Source organism: Anomaloglossus baeobatrachus, chromosome 5 (assembly GCF_048569485.1).
Source record: "Anomaloglossus baeobatrachus isolate aAnoBae1 chromosome 5, aAnoBae1.hap1, whole genome shotgun sequence".
NCBI lineage: Eukaryota > Metazoa > Chordata > Amphibia > Anura > Aromobatidae > Anomaloglossus > Anomaloglossus baeobatrachus.
In genome coordinates this window covers 371,712,355-371,732,199 of record NC_134357.1, presented here as the reverse complement: position 1 = coordinate 371,732,199, position 19,845 = coordinate 371,712,355, and the positions used below count along the sequence as shown (strand labels likewise).

The 19,845-nt window shown below is 46.3% G+C and overlaps 1 protein-coding gene across 4 annotated transcripts in view; it reads right to left on the bottom strand.

Moving 5' to 3' along the window:
- Window positions 1–19,845, bottom strand: part of EZH1 (enhancer of zeste 1 polycomb repressive complex 2 subunit) — a 149,517-nt gene that overhangs the window by 16,068 nt on the left and 113,604 nt on the right. For all 4 annotated transcript variants that reach the window (XM_075349986.1, XM_075349988.1, XM_075349985.1 and 1 more), the window contains exons 14-21: window positions 18,179–18,375; window positions 17,170–17,261; window positions 12,354–12,394; window positions 10,306–10,431; window positions 2,031–2,209; window positions 1,833–1,928; window positions 1,675–1,756; window positions 549–629 (exon numbers count right to left, since the gene is read on the bottom strand). In XM_075349986.1, coding sequence (XP_075206101.1) covers window positions 549–629; window positions 1,675–1,756; window positions 1,833–1,928; window positions 2,031–2,209; window positions 10,306–10,431; window positions 12,354–12,394; window positions 17,170–17,261; window positions 18,179–18,375 — 894 coding nt within the window. The remainder of the gene's footprint in view (window positions 1–548; window positions 630–1,674; window positions 1,757–1,832; window positions 1,929–2,030; window positions 2,210–10,305; window positions 10,432–12,353; window positions 12,395–17,169; window positions 17,262–18,178; window positions 18,376–19,845) is intronic.

Genomic DNA, 19,845 nt, shown 5'->3' with positions numbered 1-19,845 from the left:
GTGCGTCCGCAGGTACGATGTTGTTTGTCGTTCCTGCAGCTCCACACATCACTGTTTGTGAAGCCGCAGGACCGACAAACATCTCCTTACCTGCACCCGCCGTCCACCGGCAATGCGGAAGGGAGAAGGTGGGCGGGGTGTTTACATCCCGCTCATCTCCGCCCCTCCGCTTCTATTGGCCGCCTGCCGTGTGACGTCGCACGACTCGTCCCCTTAGGAAGGAGGTGGGTTGCCGGCCAGAGCGACGTCGCAGGGCAGGTAAGTGCGTGTGAAGCTGCCGTAGTGATTATGTTAGCTACGGCAGCTATCACAAGATATCGCATGTGTGACGGGGGCGGGTACTATCGCGCTCGGCATCGCTACCATCGGCTAGCGATGTCGCAGCATGCAAAGTACCCCTAAGGATAGCCCTTCAATGTAAAAGTAGTGGACAACCCTTTTAAGAGGCGTGGACTTCCTAATAAATATGGCACACCAGCAGTTTAGGGATTAAGTGCAACTGTTGACTTAAATACATATATTACATACCCATGTTCTGCCCATCTCACCTTTAGCATAGCAATTAGGATTCACAGAGTGATTTGCAAATCGGATTTTATTGCCTTTCCTTGTGGCGTCCACAACAAAATCTGTCCAGAAAAAAAATATGCATAGTGGAAATCCTTTCTTAACAACTTTTCTTCTTGCATTATGTGTATATTATATGGTGAAGTCTAAAGGAAATGACAATGACAACACTGTGCTCAGGCTGTGTCCTAAACTCTATCGACAACTTTGACATAGTAAAAATGTTGTTTACCTATGCTAATGGTTACCTTTAATTAATAAAACTGCAATAGGTTTCAGTCTGAAATCTCCAATTTCTTAATTTATTTATTTTTAGATCCACTGTCTGCTCAATATTTCACATTTTACTCTTGTGTGAGTATCCCTCCCAGTAATATAGGCTGGATGAGAACTCTGTTTGTCCCCAGGGTGCTGGGGTTTTCAGCAACTACTATGGCAGCACAATTTCTATTCTGCAAGTTCCTGTCAATGTCGTTGCTATAGTCCCCTTAGGTGGCAATAAGGATCAGCTGTCTGATCAGTTGTTCCTTTCACACTGCTCAGACCGGGAGAAGAGCTCATCTCTTGTAATAAGCAGTACTCGGCTGCTAGTTACAGGACCTTAGTCATGTGAGCTACAGGAGTCATCACATGACCCTGTGCTACCATGACGACCATCGGATTCACGCGGCCACGTCACGTGACTTCCGAGGTCTGTCTCTAAGTATATTTTTAGTGCGATCGCGATTATAATGGCGCTGTCACATACTGACACCGCCATTTAAGGGGTTAAAAGGCATGGGCGGAACGTGATTCCACTCGTGCCTAGCAGGCACACATGACAGCTGTACAAATCAGCTGACATGTGCGCTGATCGCCGCAGGCTGCTTGCAGCAGTCCGCAGGGATTAACACAATGAGCGCTAGGACGTAATATTACCGCCCGCGGTCTTTAAGGGGTTAAAGTAATTATATCTCTGGAAATGCATAGAAATATATCCACGTGATAATTTGTATAATATTTTTCCTCTTGAAACAAAATGGTTAAACAGATGATCAACTACATTGGCAACAATGTGAAGCTACTCACCAAATGTCTGATTGCTAGCGATACAGTAACAGAACTTACCATTGTTAAGATTAAACAGGAAACTGGACATGTATTTATCGTAGACTTTCCCTCTTCTATCTGCTTCATCCTGAGAAATAAGCTATAAATATACATATGGTACATTATTATTATTATGAATAAAACGCCATTTGATTTGTTACAGTCGGGTTACTAACCTCTCCGCAATATTCGGAGATGAACTCATTCTTCTGGACAGACTCTTTGATGAAGGTTCCCCATCCAGCAACATCTGAGGGCGCTAAGAGCAAGTGCTGCCGAAGCAAAGTGTATAGAAAAACTAGGATTACTGCAGCAATGCCAAAATGACGGCCCCCTGTACCCAATTGACATTAGACTACAAACAAGTCACTCACCTTTTTAAGTCCTCGCTGGATGCTGCAGTTTTTGCAGGACACAATTTTAGAGTCCCAGTGCTCCGAAGCTCCACAAGTTAGGCAGAGATCTGGGTCACACTCCCGCACAGCCAGGTAACAGGGGCATTGCTTGGTGTTACACTGAGTCTTACACCTGCAACCGGGGAAGCGATTCTGACCTGTGGGGAGAACAAATCAGGGTCATCAAAAAGTAATAATAAAATTAAATAAAATTTAATAAATAAATTAAACTATTACACTTATAATTAACAGAGCTTTGGAAATGTCGATATCTAGCTCCCATTATCAGTATCTTCTTAAAAGAGAATGTGTCATCAGAAAATAACCCATTGTTTGAATATTAAATGTACTGTCTTTTCTAGACTGTAAGACACACCTAGATTTTATAAGAGTAAAAATAACAAAAAACACACTTGAAGCAAAAAATGTCATGACGCACTGTTATGGGGGTAATGTCTCCCTATTCTGTCCTAGGTCCCCATCCAGGTATGCATGTTTCCCATCCTGGTATATATGATCCCCATTTTGAGCTCATGCTGGTATATATGTCCCTAATCCTGATATTTATGATCCTCATCATGGCCCCATCCTGGTATATATGCCTCCCATCATGGCCCCATCTTGGTATATATGCCTCCCATCATGGCCCATTCTGGTATATTTGCCTCCCATCATGGCCCCATCCTGGTATATATGTCCCCCATCATGGGCCCATTCTGGTATATTTGCCTCCCATCATGGCCCCATCCTGGTATACATGTCCCCCATCATGGGCCCATTCTGGTATATTTGCCTCCCATCATGGCCCCATCCTGGTATACATGTCCCCCATCATGGGCCCATTCTGGTATATTTGCCTCCCATCATGGCCCCATCCTGGTATACATGTCCCCCATCATGGGCCCATTCTGGTATATTTGCCTCCCATCATGGCCCCATCCTGGTATATATGCCTCCCATCATGGGCCTTTCCTGATATATATGCCTCCCGTTATGCCGTACAAAAAAAAACAAAAAAAAAACCCAAACAATTCTACTCACTTTCCATCCACTGCCCTGGTGCAGAGTTCTCTTCTCTGCCAGCAACTGACTTCAGCGTATAAGTGATGGGCAGCGCTTGATATCACTGCGAAGAGCCAATAGTAACTCGCTGACATCAGCTGCCAGCTAATCCAAAGAAGGGAATTTTGTTTACTTACCGTAAATTCCTTTTCTTCTAGCTCCTATTGGGAGACCCAGACAATTGGGTGTATAGCTTCTGCCTCTGGAGGCCACACAAAGTAATTACACTTTAAAAAGTGTAACCCCTCCCCTCTGCTATACACCCTCCCGTGCATCACGGGCCCCTCAGTTTTGGTGCCAAAGCAGGAAGGAGGAAACTTATAAATTGGTCTAAGGTAAATTCAATCCGAAGGATGTTCGGAGAACTGAACCATTAACCAAGAAAACAATTGAACATGAACAACATGTGTACACAAAAGAACAACAGCCCGAAGGGAACAGGGGCGGGTGCTGGGTCTCCCAATAGGAGCTAGAAGAAAAGGAATTTACGGTAAGTAAACAAAATTCCCTTCTTCTTTGTCGCTCATTGGGAGACCAGACAATTGGGATGTCCAAAAGCAATCCCTGGGTGGGTAACAGAATACCTCGATAAAAAGAGCCGGAACCGGCCCTCTCTTACAGGTGGGCAATTGCCGCCTGAGGACTCGCCTACCTAGGCTAGCCTCTGCCGAAGCATAGGCATGCACCTGATAGTGTTTTGTGAAGGTGTGCAGACTCGACCAGGTAGCCGCCTGACACACCTGCTGAGCCGTAGCCTGTTGCCGCAAAGCCCAGGACGCGCCTACGGCCCTGGTAGAATGGGCTTTAAGCCCTGAAGGAATCTGAAGCCCCGATGAACGGTAGGCTTCAAGAATCGGTTCCTTGATCCACCTAGCAAGGTTGACTTGGAAGCCTGAGACCCCTTACGCTGGCCAGCGACAAGGACAAAGAGCGCATCCGAACGGCGCAGGGCGCCGTGCGAGAAATGTAGATTCTGAGTGCTCTCACGAGGTCTAACAAGTGCAAATCCTTTTCACATTGGTGAACTGGATGAGGCAACAAAAAGAAGGCAAGGAGATATCCTGATTGAGATGAAAAGGGGATACCACCTTGGGGAGAAATTCCGGGACCGGACGCAGGACCACCTTATCCTGGTGAAAGACCAGGAAGGGGACTTTGCATGACAGCGCTGCTAGCTCAGACACTCTCCTAAGTGAAGTGACTGCCACTAGGAAGGCCACTTTCTGTGAAAGGCGAGATAGAGAGATCTCCCGCATCGGCTCGAAAGGTGGCTTCTGGAGAGCCGTCAGCACCTTGTTAAGATCCCAGGGTTCTAGCGGACGCTTGTAAGGTAGGACTATGTGGCAAACTCCCTGCAGGAACGTGCAGACCTGCGAGAGTCTGGCTAGACGCTTTTGAAAAAAAACTGAAAGCGCCAACACTTGTCCCTTGAGAGAGGCGAGAGACAAACCCTTTTCCAATCCTGATTGAAGAAAGGAAAGAAAAATGGGCAATGCAAACGGCCAGGGAGCAAAACCCCCATCCGAGCACCAGGCTAAAAAGATCTTCCAAGTCCTGTGGTAGATCTTGGCGGACGTTGATTTCCTGGCCTGTCTCATGGTGGCAATGACATCTTGAGATAACCCTGATGACGCTAGGAGCCAAGACTCAATGGCCACACAGTCAGGTTAAGGGCTGCAGAATTCAGATGGAAAAATGGCCCTTGAGACAGCAAGTCTGGTCGGTCTGGGAGTGCCCACGGTTGCCCCACCGTGAGGTGCCACAGATCGGGGTACCACGACCTCCTCGGCCAGTCTGGAGCGACGAGGATGGCGCGGCTGCAGTCGGACCTGATCTTGTGTAACACTCTGGGAAGTAGTGCCAGAGGGGGAAATACATAAGGTAGTTGAAACTGCGACCAGTCCTGAACTAACGCATCTGCCGCCAGCGCCCTGTGATCCTGAGACCGTGCCATGAATGCCGGGACTTTGTTGTTGTGCCGAGACGCCATTAGATCGACGTCCGGCGTTCCCCAGCGGCAACAGATCTCTTGAAACACGTCCGGGTGAAGAGACCATTCCCCTGCGTCCATGCCCTGGCGACTGAGAAAGTCTGCTTCCCAGTTTTCTACGCCCGGGATGTGAACTGCGGAGATGGTGGAGGCTGTGGCTTCCGCCCACAGCAGAATCCTCCGAACTTCCTGGAATGCTTGACGACTGCGTGTGCCGCCCTGGTGGTTGATGTATGCGACCGCCGTGGCGTTGTCTGACTGTATTCGGATCTGTCTGCCCTCCAACCACCGCTGGAACGCCTGTAGGGCTAGATACACTGCCCTTATCTCCAGAACATTGATCTGCAGGGAGGACTCCGTCGGAGTCCAGGTTCCCTGAGCCCTGTGGTGGAGGAAGACCGCTCCCCACCCTGACAGGCTCGCGTCTGTCGTGACCACAGCCCAGGATGGGGGCAGGAAGGATTTTCCCTTCGACAAAGAAGTGGGAGGAAGCCACCACTGAAGGGAGGTTTTGGCTGCTCTTGACAGGGAAACGTTCCTGTCGAGGGACGTCGACCTCTTGTCCCATTTGCGGAGAATGTCCCACTGAAGTGGACGCAGATGAAACTGCGCAAAGGGAACTGCTTCCATTGCTGCCACCATCTTCCCTAGGAAGTGCATAAGGCGTCTCAAAGAGTGTGACTGACCCCGAAGAAGAGATTGGATCCCTGTCTGTAGTGAACGCTGTTTGTCCAGCGGAAGCTTCACTATCGCTGACCGAGTACGAAACTCCATCCCGAGGTAAGTCAGGGATTGGGTCGGTGTCAATTTTGACTTTGGGAAATTGATGATCCACCCGAACCTCTGGAGAGTCTCCAGGGCAATGGTCAGGCTGTGCTGGCAAGCCACCCAGGAGGGTGCCTTGACTAGGAGATCGTCTAAGTAAGGGATCACCGAGTGGCCCTGAGAGTGTAGGACCGCCACCACTGTTGCCATGATCTTGGTGAAGACCCGTGGGGCTGTCGCCAAGCCGAAAGGCAGTGCCACGAACTGAAGGTGTTCGTCCCCAATGGCGAAACGCAAGAAGCGTTGATGTTCGGGTGCGATCGGCACATGGAGATAAGCATCCTTGATGTCTATTGATGCTAGGAAGTCTCCTTGTGACATTGAGGCGATGACCGAGCGGAGAGATTCCATCCGAAACCTTCTGGTGCTGACATGCTTGTTGAGCAGTTTGAGGTCTAGAACGGGACGGAAAGATCCGTCCTTTTTTGGCACCACGAACAAGTTGGAGTAGAAGCCGTGACCATGTTCCTGAGGGGGAACGGGAATCACCACTCCTTCTGCCTTCAGAGCATTGACCGCCTGAAAAAGTGCAGCGGCCTGAGCGGGGGGCGGAGAGGTTCTGAAGAAACGAGTTGGAGGACGAGAGCTGAACTCTATCCTGTAACCGTGAGACAGAATGTCTCTCACCCATCGGTCTTGGACATGTGGCCACCAGGCGTTGCAAAAGCGGGAGAGCCTGCCACCGACCGAGGATGCGGTTTGGGGAGGCCGAGAGTCATGAAGAGGCCGCCTTGGTGGCGGTGCCTCCGGCGGTCTTTTTAGGCCGTGACTTAGACCGCCATGCAGAAGGGTTCCTCTGGCCCTTCTCCGACCTGTTTGACGTGGAGAAATGTGACTTGGCCGAAGGCCGAAAGGACTGAAACCTCGATTGAAACTTTCGCTGTTGAGGTTTGTTTTGTTTAGACTGGGGTAAGGACGAGTCCTTTCCCTTGGATTGTTTAATAATTTCGTCAAATTGCTCGCCAAACAAACGGTCGCCAGAAAAAGGCAAACCGGTTAAGAATTTCTTGGAGGCAGAGTCTGCCTTCCATTCACGTAGCCACATGGCTCTGCGGACTGCCACCGAATGGATGGTACCGCTGAACGGCTCACCGAGTCCAGGACGGCGTTCATGGCGTAGGACGAAAAAGCCGACGCCTGAGAAGTCATAGACACAACCTGCGGAGTAGCGGTGCGTGTGACCACAGTAATCTCAGACAGAGAAGCTGAGATAGCTTGGAGCGCCCATACTGCCGCGAATGCCGGAGCAAAAGATGCTCCTATGGCTTCATAGATGGATTTCATCATGAGCTCTATCTGCCTGTCAGTGGCATCCTTGAGCGATGAGCCATCTGCCACTGAAACCACAGACCTGGCCGCCAGCCTAGAGACTGGAGGATCCACTTTTGGACACTGAGCCCAACCCTTCACTACTTCCGGGGGGAAGGGATAACGTGTGTCATTAAGGCGCTTAGTAAAACGCTTGTCCGGGTATGCTCTGTGCTCTGTGCTTCTGGACAGCATCCCTGAAATTAGAGTGATCGACAAAGGCACTCCGTGTACTTTGGGAAACCGAAACTGGTGTTTCTCCTGCTGTGAAGCCGCCTCCTCTACAGTTGGAGTTGGAGGAGAAATTTCTAGCACCTGGTTGATGGACGCTATAAGGTCATTTACTATGGCGTCCCCTTCAGGTGTATCTAGATTGAGAGCACCGTCAGGGTCTGAGCCCTGAGCTGCGCCTTCCTCTTCATCCTCTAGAGAGTCCTCATACTGAGACCCTGAGCAGCGTGATGAAGTGGAGGAAGGTCCCCAGCGAGCCCGCTTCACCGGTCTGGGACTGCGGTCCGAGTCGGAGTCCTCACCGTGGGACCTATGTGTCACCTCAGGAGCAGATTGCTGCGCCAACTGAGGGGGACCTGGGGACGAAGAACGCACAGTGCCCTGCATCTGTGTTGTTGGTCTGGACTGCAAGGCTTCTAGTATCTTAGCAGACCATTTGTCCATAGACTGAGCCATGGACTGTGAAAGCGACTCAGACAGTTTGTCAGCCAAAACTGCAAACTCTGTCCCTGTCACCTGGACAGTGGGAACCGGTGTCTCTACCTGAGCCGGGGGTCCCACCAGTGCCTGAGGCTCCGGCTGAGTGAGTGTCACAGGGGCCGAGCATTGCACACAATGAGGGTAGGTGGAACCTGCAGGTAGCATAGCCGCACATGAGGTACAGGTTGCAAAAAAAGCCTGTGCCTTGGTACCCTTGCTCTTTGCGGACGACATGTTGTTGTCCTCCAAGAGATAAGTAAGGGATCACCGTGATCACTGAGGGATATATAAGCCTCAAGTTAACAGTACAGCCGAATCAGCAAATGTATACACAAAAGAGATATATATATATACAGTTCGGCACTCTGGGGAGTCCAGCACCGGCAGACCGGTGTGGCTTACCAACCGCTCTGTGTGGCCACCAGATTCCCTGCCCCGGGTCTCCCTCAGCTGCAGCCAGAAGTTCTCCACCGCAGAATGCTGAAAAAATGGCTGACGGCGTTCTCAGAGGAGGAGGGAGGCGTGGGCGTAGTCACAAAAGTGCGGGAATCTGGTGCCCCAGCGAGAGTAGTGAGGGGGGCGGAGGACAGCTCAGTGTACTCCAGCCCTCACTGTCGGCGTCATACCGACCGTCCCGCCCTTTTCCCTGACTGGCAGGCCTGGGGGCGGGAGAATACTATACTAGGCCGCAAAAGCCGGGGACTAAAGTTAAAACCGCGGCCGGCCGGCAGTGCACGGTCGGCGCGGTAGTCCCGGACCCATACCCACGCTGCAGTCGCTGCAGCGTCTGGGCCCAAGGTGCTTTATGCGCCGTCCCAACGGGGACACAGAGTACCTGTGGATGCAGGGCCATGTCCCTGACGATACTCCGTCTCCTGTCCGGCAGATTCCCCCAGGGGCTGCGGAGGGAGACCGGTCCCAGTGTCTGGATGACCGGATAGGATCCCACTTCCCCAGAGCCCCTAAGGGATGGGGAAGGAAAGCGGCATGTGGCTCCAGCCTGTGTACCCGCAATGGGTACCTCAACCTTAACAACACCGCCGACCTGAGTGGGGTGAGAAGGGAGCATGCCGGGGGCCCCGTAGGGGCCCTCTTTTCTTCCATCCGATAAAGTCAGCAGCTGCTGCTGACTAAAACGTGGAGCTTGCGTGAATGTGTGCCTCCTTCAACACAAAGCAAAAAACTGAGGGGCCCGTGATGCACGGGAGGGTGTATAGCAGAGGGGAGGGGTTACACTTTTTAAAGTGTAATTACTTTGTGTGGCCTCCAGAGGCAGAAGCTATACACCCAATTGTCTGGGTCTCCCAATGGAGCGACAAAGAAATGAATATTTACCACTCCCTTTGCCTGGGATTATGGGCGTGGGGAGAAGTGAATATTAAATTTCCTTTAATAACAGACACATGTGATCACCCCACTTGCTGCGGGAAGCCGGTGGCTGGGGTGAACAAGTGAGCCAGCTATTAAAGAAAATTAATATTCACTGCTTCGCAGAACCATAATCCCACTCACCTCTTGGTACTGGCTTTAGCTGTGATATTATATATTGTGAATGATGGATCCGGAATTATCTAATGTATAGAGGTCTTAGCTGTCATTGTAATCCTGTCTGTGGTGATATCAATATTTCTGAAAAGTCAGGAAGCAATGTCAGCTTCGATATATTATGGATTGCAGCTATTCATAGGTGACTAGAAGAGCATGCCACACTGCGGACGAAGAAGGCATTGCTCAGGAGATGGCACAGACCTCCAGTGTGGTCTATGCTCCGTCCACATGGTTGGTAGAAGGTTTTAATGCTAGACAACCCATTAATTAGAAAAGCCTCCTTTAAACAAACAGGTCTTTTCTAATGACACATTCCCTTTAAACCCAATCAGTAAATATTAGAAAAACTCGACCCAGTTGAAACATAAGTTTTCTTAGATTTAGAAATTATTTCCGCAAAAAGCCGTCAATCTAATCACTCAACTCAATGCAAATCTGTCCCGGAGCTACAATTTGATGTGCTTTGTGTTTTGTTTGCAGCCAATCAAAAAGGCCCTCACTGAAAATGCCAGAACTTTACACTATGTGAATTTCTGACTTTCTAAATTGAACGCTCTGGTGTTGTCTTTTATACCCTCATCCCATAAAGTTGGCTTCTTACATCCGACATTCATGGCCAACAGACGAACCATGAGATACAGACTGGCCGCAGGTCTCCTGAACGAAACTCAACAGCCTCATGGGTGTAAGGTTGTTGAATTTGGGTGTGGAGGCCAGTGGCCAATCCATGCATCACTATCTGTAATCAGGCGCCATGACGGTGATGTATGAAGCCGGCATTAACGATTTCAGTCACTTGTAATTACTCACAATCAGGGTTGCACTGACAGAACTTTTCACAGAAGTTCTGCGTCATGATGCAGGGACAAGTGCTGTCACACGGATGATCTGGGTGGTCACAGGGCTGGTAGTTGTATACTTGGTTTGCTGAATTATCTGTTTCCAAGAAAACAACACAAGATCAATTATAATCATTAGTAACTCATGATTTTAATTATGAAAAACTTAGTAAAACCACAACATTTTCTGTTTGATACATTTAACATTAATAGACATTTTAGCTATAGCTGCCATTACATAAGGAGGCATACGCACCTCCCGCCACGACTGTGATCCAGCACAGGCTGTTCTGGTGGTCAGTCCTGGCTCAAGAAGCCATGACTATGATATCCAGATGTCACTGAAGCCCATTATTGGCAGGAGGGTTCAGGTGCCTGGAACAGCATGTCATCTGATGGTTTTCTGAGAACAAGCTGTTCCATGCACCAGAACAATGAGCCACTCACAGCGTTATGTGGTCCTGTGACATCCCAACGGCATAGAAATCACAGACCACAGGAGCAGCCTACGATGGATGACTGCAGGAGAGTATGACTCTGTTTTTATATTTCATGACAAATCATGCGTAAAAAATTATATATATTATATATTTATTATTTTTTTTTTTCTCCGGACGCAGCTTTTAGAATGATGAATATGGCCATATTTTTGTTAAAATCAACATACAGGTAACAAAAAATGTTTTTATGTATTTTCATGACCCCTTAGTAATGGACACCGACCATATCCATTTATACCCCCCCCCCCCCGAGATGTCGATGTCAATTGTGACTATGGCATCTACGGTATATCAGAAAAGTGAGTACATCCCGCACATTTTTGTAAATATATTATATCTTTTCATGGGACAACAATGAAGATATGACCCTTTGATACAATGTAAAGCAGTCAGTGTACAGCTTGCATAACAGTGTAAATTTGGAGTGCCCTCTAAATAACTCAACACACAGCTATTAATGTCTAAACCAGTGGCAACAAAAGTGAGTACACCCCTAAGTGAAAATGGCCAAAATGTACCCAAAATTTTGACACTTTGGGTCACCAATATTTTCAAGCATTGCCTTAACTCTTTTGGGCATGGAGTTCACTAGAGCTTCACAGGGGCTGAATCCTCTTCCATCCTCCATGACGTAATCACGGAGCTGGTGGATGTTAGAGACCTTGCGCTCCTTCACCTTCCGTTTGAGGTGCTCAAGAGGTTTAGGTCTGGAGAAATGTTTTGGTAGGGCAGAATCTTAACCCACAGTTTCTTTAGCAGGGCAGTGGTTGCCTTGGAAATGTGTTTGGGGTTGTTATTATTTTGGAATACTGCTGTGCGCCCAGTTTCCGAACGGAGGGGGATCTGCTTCAGTATGTCACAGTACGTGTTGGCATTCATGGTTCCAACAATGAACTGTAGTGCCTCATAGCCAGCAGCAAACCTGCAGCCTCAAACCATGGCATTCCCAACACGCTTGATTGAAGGAGAGACACACTTGAATTTGTACTCCTTACCTCGTTGCTGCCATATATGCTTGACACCATCTGACCCAAATAAGTATTTTGGTCTCATCAGACCACAGGACATGGTTCCAGTAATATATGTCCTTAGTCTGCTTGTCTTCAACAAACTGTGGGCTTTCTTGTGCATCACCTTTAGAAGAGGCTTCCTTCTGGGACAACAGGCATGCTGACCAATTTGAAGAAGTGTGGGGTGTATGGTCTGAGCACTGACCCCCACCCCTTTAATCTCTGCAGCAATGCTTATAAAAGGTGTGGCCTCATCAGCCTTGTATTCAAATCTAGTGTTATTAGCCAATGGGGAGTAAGGTGATATAATAAAGACTGTTAATCTCTATGGCTGCTTTTCTTATGGCGCTGTGCAGAAATGAGAGTTAATGCAGCTTTGTGCATGAGCCTTTTACAATAATCACTTGCCAGCATGCCTATCTGTCAAAGGGAATTAGTTTAATAATCATTATTCTGCTGAAATAAATACAGCGTGCTATATACAAGCAAATCTGCTGCTTACAACTTACCCTTTTTAAGCTGAATCTTCCTGCAATGTGCGGCCCACAGTCTACAATAAAAACATAATATGGAGCAAATTAAGAAAAAAAAATAATCTGAAGCTCAATTAACGTAAGCCACATAATTTATTGACACCCATCTTTATTTTTCTACAGTATGCTGGTATGAGGTTCTGAATGTCCCAATCACATTTTGTATTGAGAATTGCAGCAGATCTACAGTGTATAATATGCAATGAAAATCTGCAGCAATTCCATCCTATGTGAAAAAACCCTTACGCTCACTGCAGCCCTGGGATTCTGTGATTGTATTTTACTCTCTCTAGGTAAAATGTATTTTTATGATTAGATTTTCACAATATACAAGTTTAAAAACAACCATAACCAATACTTTAGTAAACTAGCCACATACTTGATATATTAAAATAAGACCTGTTACTTACTCAAACCCCCCTCAAAAAAAACCCCAAATATCCCTTAAGTAGTGATGGGCGGTGTTAAAGTCCACATCCACGCAAGCTCAAAAAAACCCGAGCACCGACCCTGGAGTTCTCCGGGAACTCCATGTAACGATTCGCATGTGGCCTCTCGGGCAATAAGGAAAAAAAAAAGAAAGAAAATCTAGGTCTCCACTAGGCTGTACACTTGTTCCAGGGCTGCTCATGCAACTTCCAGAGCAGCTTATTATCTTCATGCAAAAGCACAGCTTCCCCCACCCACTGGCAGTCCCCGCGTCTGATTGGTTGCAGTCAGACAGTGTCCCCAGCCTGTGTGACAGCGTGTCTGACTGCTTTCAATCAGAGATGCTGACGGCGTGTCTCTATTAGTGTGAAAATAAATAAATAAAAAAATTGGTGTAATGTCCTCCATTATTATGATACCCAGCACGGATAAAAAAAAAAAAAAAGCCGCATGCTTTAATTATTTGAATGAATAATTACTAAAAAAGGCGTGTGGTCCTCCCTCTCCAATTCTATTACCAAGCCATGATAAAGCAGACAGCTGGGAGCTGGAATTCTCAGGCTGGGTTATTGGGCCCCCCAGCCTAAAAATTGCAGCCTGCAACAGCCCAGGATTGTCACATCCATTAGTTAAGACAATCCCAGAACTTTAATCAACTCATCTTGATTGCCCTGGTGTGGTGGGAATGAAGATAATAAGGGGTAAATGGCAGCTCACAGCTGCCACTAAGCCCTAAATCAGTAATGGGAGGCATCTATGAGACACCCCTCATTATTAATCTATAATGAAAAGGTGTTTGTTTCTTTTCACTTACAGTTTAGTAATGGGGGGTCTCATAGACGCCTCCCATTACTAATCTAGGTCTTAGTGCCAGCTGTGAGCTGTTATTAACCCCTTATTACCCAGATAAGGAGGTACCCCACGCAAATTTATTTATTTTTACATCAGTACAGACACAGGCAGTGTGTGTGACTGAAAGCAGTCAGATATGCTGTCACACAGGCTGGGGACTCTGTCTGATTACGACCAATCAGAGATGCGGGGACTGACGCTGGGCGGGGGAAGCAGTGCATATGCATGGAGATAATTAGCAGCCCCGGAAGTGGAGTAAGTGGCTCCGGAAGCCGTGAATAGCCACACAGAAAGCGGTAAGTATTAAGCGCTTGCTAAAATCCCCTTATGCCTTCTACCACCATTGTTAAGCACCTGATACAGGTTGCCATAGAGTTATATCTCGGGACCGGCGTCCAGCCAGATATCCAGGATCAATACCGGGTCCAAACCAGGTTTTGTTGTTTTTGTTTTTCTTTTTTTTAAACCCGGTTGGATCCACTGATACCGGGTATCTGCGGGTCCGCCCATCACTACTTTTGAGCTCCACTGAATCTGATCTTGTCCATTCTGATCTGCGTCGCTTCATTGAAAAGATATTCATATGTTGCTTTTGGAGCGTAGTATGGGAAATATCTGCTTGTAGTGCAACTGGGCATTTCTTCAAAGTCTTCTCTGGTGTTGTGTGCTTTCATCAATCTTGCCCTGTTTGTTCCAACCACAACTTGTTTTGATCATAAATTTACTAAGTTCCCTATGATTATTTATATGCACCATGCTTTTATTTAGTTACAGCAGGGTATATGTCCATATTATTTCCATCTTGGGTTTTCTTTACTTATGGCCAGTGTGAACATGCGATTATAAGTTGCATGTATACCAACTCATGCTGCGGTTCAATTTTTGGTTTAACTATAAAAGAAATTGATCTACAGGGTTCTCTGTTGTTACAGCCCAGGCTAAGCTACTGTGATATCTTCAGTCAGGTAAGGCAATGTGACGAGTGCTTATCTGGTAAAATACTATGGCATCATAAGGGTGTTTGAGCAAGATACCAGCTGTGTCACTACAACCATTACAGTCAGGTTTTTACTCTGTGTAAAGTTAGAAGTAAAGAAATATCAGATCAGTCTTAGATAGGAAGCAGACAATGACATCACACATTTGTCCTGTTGGGGTTCTATGAGGGGGTAAGTTCAAACCTGGATATTGGTAATGCAGCTGATGTGATTTATTTGGACTTTGCAAAGGCATTTGATACTGTACCACATAATAGCTTTATACTAAAGCTCCAGAAGCAAGGACTAGGGGACACAATATGCAACTGGGTAAGGAATTGGCTAAAAGATAGGAAACAAAGAGTAGTCATAAATGGTACATTCTCTAAATGGGCTATAGTCAGCAGTGGGGTGCCGCAGGGATCTGTGCTTGGACCGATTCTTTTTACTCTCTTTATTAATGACCTTGTGGATGGGATTGATAGTACAGTGTCAGTCTTTGCCGATGACACCAAACTATGTAGGATATTAAAAACTGACCTGGATAGTACAATATTACAAAAAGATCTGGATAAGATGTCAGAATGGGCAGATACTTGGCAAATGAGATTTAATGTTGATAAATGTAAAGTAATGCACCTAGGACGGAGTAATCCTATAGCTGCGTATACATTAAATGGAAGAAAACTCGGGACTACAGAACAGGAGAAGGACTTGGGTATTCTCATTACAAATAAGCTGAGCAGCAGCACTCAATGTCAAGCAGCAGCTGCTAAAGCAAACAAGATTTTAGGGTGTATAAAAAGAGAGATTAGATCCCGTGATCCCAACGTATTGTTACCCCTCTATAAATCACTTGTAAGGCAACATCTGGAATACGGGATCCAGTTTTGGGCTCCACATTTTAAAAAGGACATTCAGAAGTTAGAGTCAGTTCAAAGGCGGGCAACTAGACTATTACAAGGAATGGAAGGCCTCCCATATGATGACAGGGTGAAAAAGTTAGATATGTTTAGCTTAGAAAAAAGACGTCTCAGAGGAGATCTCATTTATATGTATAAATACATGTGTGGTCAATATAAAGGACTGGCACATGACTTATTTCTTCCAAAGACAGTACTAAGGACCAGGGGGCACTCACTGCGAGTGGAAGAAAAGCGATTCCCACATCTAAATAGGAAAGGGTTCTTTACAGTTAGAGCGGTCAGACTGTGGAATGCCCTACCACAAGAGGTAGTAATGGCAGATACTATAACAGCTTTCAAAAAAGGGCTGGATGATTTCCTCAGTACACAAAGCATTGTTGGTTATAAATGACTTAGTGACTAAATGTAGAACTGGTGGAGGAAGGTTGAACTAGATGGACCTAGGTCTTTTTTCAACCTAAGTAACTATGTAACTATGTAACTATGATCTTGTCCATTCTGAGCTGCGTCGCTTCATTGAAAAGATATTCATATGTTGCTTTTGGAGCGTAGTATGGGAAATATCTGCTTGTAGTGCAACTGGGCATTTCTTCAAAGTCTTCTCTGGTGTTGTGTGCTTTCATCAATTTTCCCCTTTTTTTCCCAACCACAACTTGTTTTGATCATAAATTTACTAAGTTCCCTATGTTTATTTATATGCACCATGCTTTTATTTAGTTACAGCAGGGTATATGTCCATATTATTTCCATCTTGGGTTTTCTTTACTTATGGCCAGTGTGAACATGCGATTATAAGTTGCATATATACCAACTCATGCTGCGGTTCATTTTTTGGTTTAACTATAAAAGAAATTGCTCTACAGGGTTCTCTGTTGTTGCAGCCCAGGGTAAGCTACTGTGATATCTTCAGTCAGGTAAGGCAATGTGACGAGTGCTTATCTGGTAAAATACTATGGCATCATAAGGGTGTTTCAGCAAGATACCAGCTGTGTCACTACAACCATTACAGTCAGGTTTTTACTCTGTGTAAAGTTAGAAGTAAAGAAATATCAGATCAATCTTAGATACGAAGCAGACAATGACATCACACATTTGTCTGAGTCAGGTGAGATATGGTGACATCACAATTATTGTCAACTGGTTTGATATATCACATCTGCCATGAAACCATCAACTAGAAAATTAAAGAGCCCTTTGTTCTTACACTGGGTCCATCTGTGTCATTAATGATGTTTGAATAAATAACTACATGACCACTGACTATTGCTTCTTTTGTACTATATGTTTATAGCCAGAAGACAGAAAATAGTGACTCAAAGGAAAAGCTTCAAACTTTTCAAATGTTTATAAGTGTAAAAACTACCTCTTCATGAATGGATGGTATTAATGGTTGCAGCAGCTTTGGAGAGAGGGCAAGATTTGTGCAACAGCTCAGGGGTCGTTGCGAGAATCTCAGCCACTATATTCCTAAAGAATTTGTGTCTTTTTATTACTCACGACTTTTGACTTATTTTATTTCTACAAGTGACCGTCCCGTCTACCATTACTTACAGCATGCCTTCTGAAAAACTTCTATACTACTGTGAGTGACACCTTCATCAAACGTACCTGTGCTTTCTCTTCTTCTTTTGTGCTGTACTCATCAGTTCCTTAGTTGGTACTTTCAGAATAAGTGAATCTTTCACAGCAAACTGGAAAACCTTTAAAAAGAGTTAGGACAACAGATGATGCCCTCTGGTCTAATGCTGTCTAATACGAAATCATTGCAGTATCAGAAAAATGGTCTAATATAATCTATGGGCCCAAACGTGATAAGGTAAAAAACGCATGCTCAAGCAGGTGGCAGTGGTGAGACACGCAGTCTTTCCAGCATTGGCAAACATAAACCTCATTGTAGACCTCAATGAAAAAATATCTTATGGGCTGAATCTTTCTATGCCTAAGAACAAAAGTGTTAAAAACACTAAGCAATGGTTTTTGCCGATTGAAATCAAATCTAAAAGATTGATTGCGTATCATAGAAACTTAGAAAATTCAATAAAAAAAAGAGAAAAGACCACAGTGATCTATCCTGTCTGCCCTTAAAGGGGGTTCTCTAAGTGGTGGACAACCCCTTAAAAAGCTGTCTGGATAGAGTATCTGCTGGCGCTTATGTTCCCGGGACTCATGTGAGGTTGTGATGTAACACAAGCCCCGGACCCAATCACTGCCGACTTCTCTCTCCCTTCAGACGTATGAGTAATCAACAGGAAGTGAGATCTGTGACTGTCCGCTCACTTCCTGTTGATTGCAAAGGCGCAGAAAGTGAAGCCATCAGTGATTGGAAGCGGGGCTCGTGTGACATCACAACCTCATCTGAGCAATGGGAACAAGAGGGTCGCCACTGCTGAAACTGTGCCGACACAGGAGGGGAGTATAAGGTTTCTTATTGAATGGGGCCAAACATGGGGAATGAGAAGGGATTGTCCTTGTAGAGGACAACCCATTTAAACTCTCACGATACATTTACTACATGTTTACCCCAGACCTGGCCATGTGCTAGATAGATGCCCATATATCCTACTATGAGGACCTCATTAGACGCTCTTACACCTGCTTATATGGTTCTATTCTGTACCTGCTTGCATGTCTTGGTGCCCATGAGTCGGGCAATGGAACAGAAATTGTTGAAGTAGGTTCCATGGAAGACTCTGAAGAGAGATTCCTCTGCTCCAGACCATTCCACCGGTTCGCTGGTTTCTGAACCTTCTGGCAAGTCTCCGCTCATGCTTCCCTGCCTCTGCCTTGTGGGGGTTTGGCAGCGAGAATTTCCTTCTGTATTAAAATAAGAACTGTATCACATACAAACCACATCCCTAACTGTGCACCAGATAATACATGATAATAAAAGACTGAGATACAGACGACTGTGAATGTCCACCTTATTCCTAACTAGAGCAGATATAGTAATCTTTATGAATACCTTAAAACTCAGAACTTAGCTCATTAGGCACGCTTTGAAACACGTCCTCACCTTAGAAAGTTAAAGGGGTATGCTGATCTACATACATGACACATTCAAAGGATTTGCCATGGATGTATGGGAGATATGGCTTCCACATCTATCTCGAGCACAAATACATTCTGCAGTTGGTGGAGAGGTGGTCAGAATATACTGTCATTTCTTTGGAAATCCTGACCACATCTGAAAACAGATATTAACTGGACTCTGTTTCCAAAATAGATGAAAAATAGATGAAAATCTCATTTGTGGAACCTGCATATACTATACAATTATAGAATATTCTTTGGAGGTACAAAATGGGAATACCCCTTCAAAAGAGAGGTTGACCCTCAAGAAAAGAAAAAACATTTATCACCCATCCACAAGAGAGATGATGCTTGTGGCAGAGAACCCAATGATTCTGAGAATAGGGAGCCCAAAGATCTGTATGAGTGAAGCATTAGTGAGCATGTGAGACCGCAGTCCTATAGACAGATATTAGAGTATGTGCACTACAGCTTCAATCACACTGGAAATATTGGGTCGATAGTGTATCACGTATCCTATGGATAACATATATATTGTTATAGGGCAGCTTTGTCAGCTTAATGTAAATAATTCTGAGCAGGGCCGGCGTCAGGGCCCACTCGGCCTCGTCAGTTCTGGTGCCCCTTGGCCGGGGCCCCCTCGCCTTAGTTCTGCTGCCCCCGGGCCGAGTTCCGGGGGTCCGCAGTCCTCGCCAGGAATCTGCAGCGCCGTCCCTTTAAGGCGCGCAGACTTCCTGGTTTGAACTTCATCTGTGGGCGGAGCTACCGACCGGCCTGCTCAGTCCCACAGATGAAGGAGTTGCAGTGCCAGCCAGCGACCCCCAGTACAGCTCTTCTCTCCAGCGCTGTGTGGGCCCCCTCTCCACCGTGACGGTATGTGCCCTCCCCGCCCCCCGATTTATGTGCCCTGGTGAGCTGTATGGGCTTCTCCCCCCTTAGGTGTATGCCCTGCCCCCCCCCTTCCCCCGGTGCTGTATGTGCTGGACCCTGGAGCTGTGTGTGGGCCCCCCAGAGCCGCGTGTGTGGGCCCCTCAGAGCCACATGTGTGTCTGTATGTAGCAGAGCTATGTGTGTATGTATGTAGCAGAGCTATGTGTATGTATGTAGCAGATTCATGTATGTATGTAGCAGAGCTGTGTGTATGTATGTAGCAGAGCTATGTATGTAACAGAGCTATGTGTGCATGTATGTAGCAGAGCTATGCGTGTATGTAGCAGAGCTATGTGTGTATGTATGTAGCAGAGCTATGTGTAT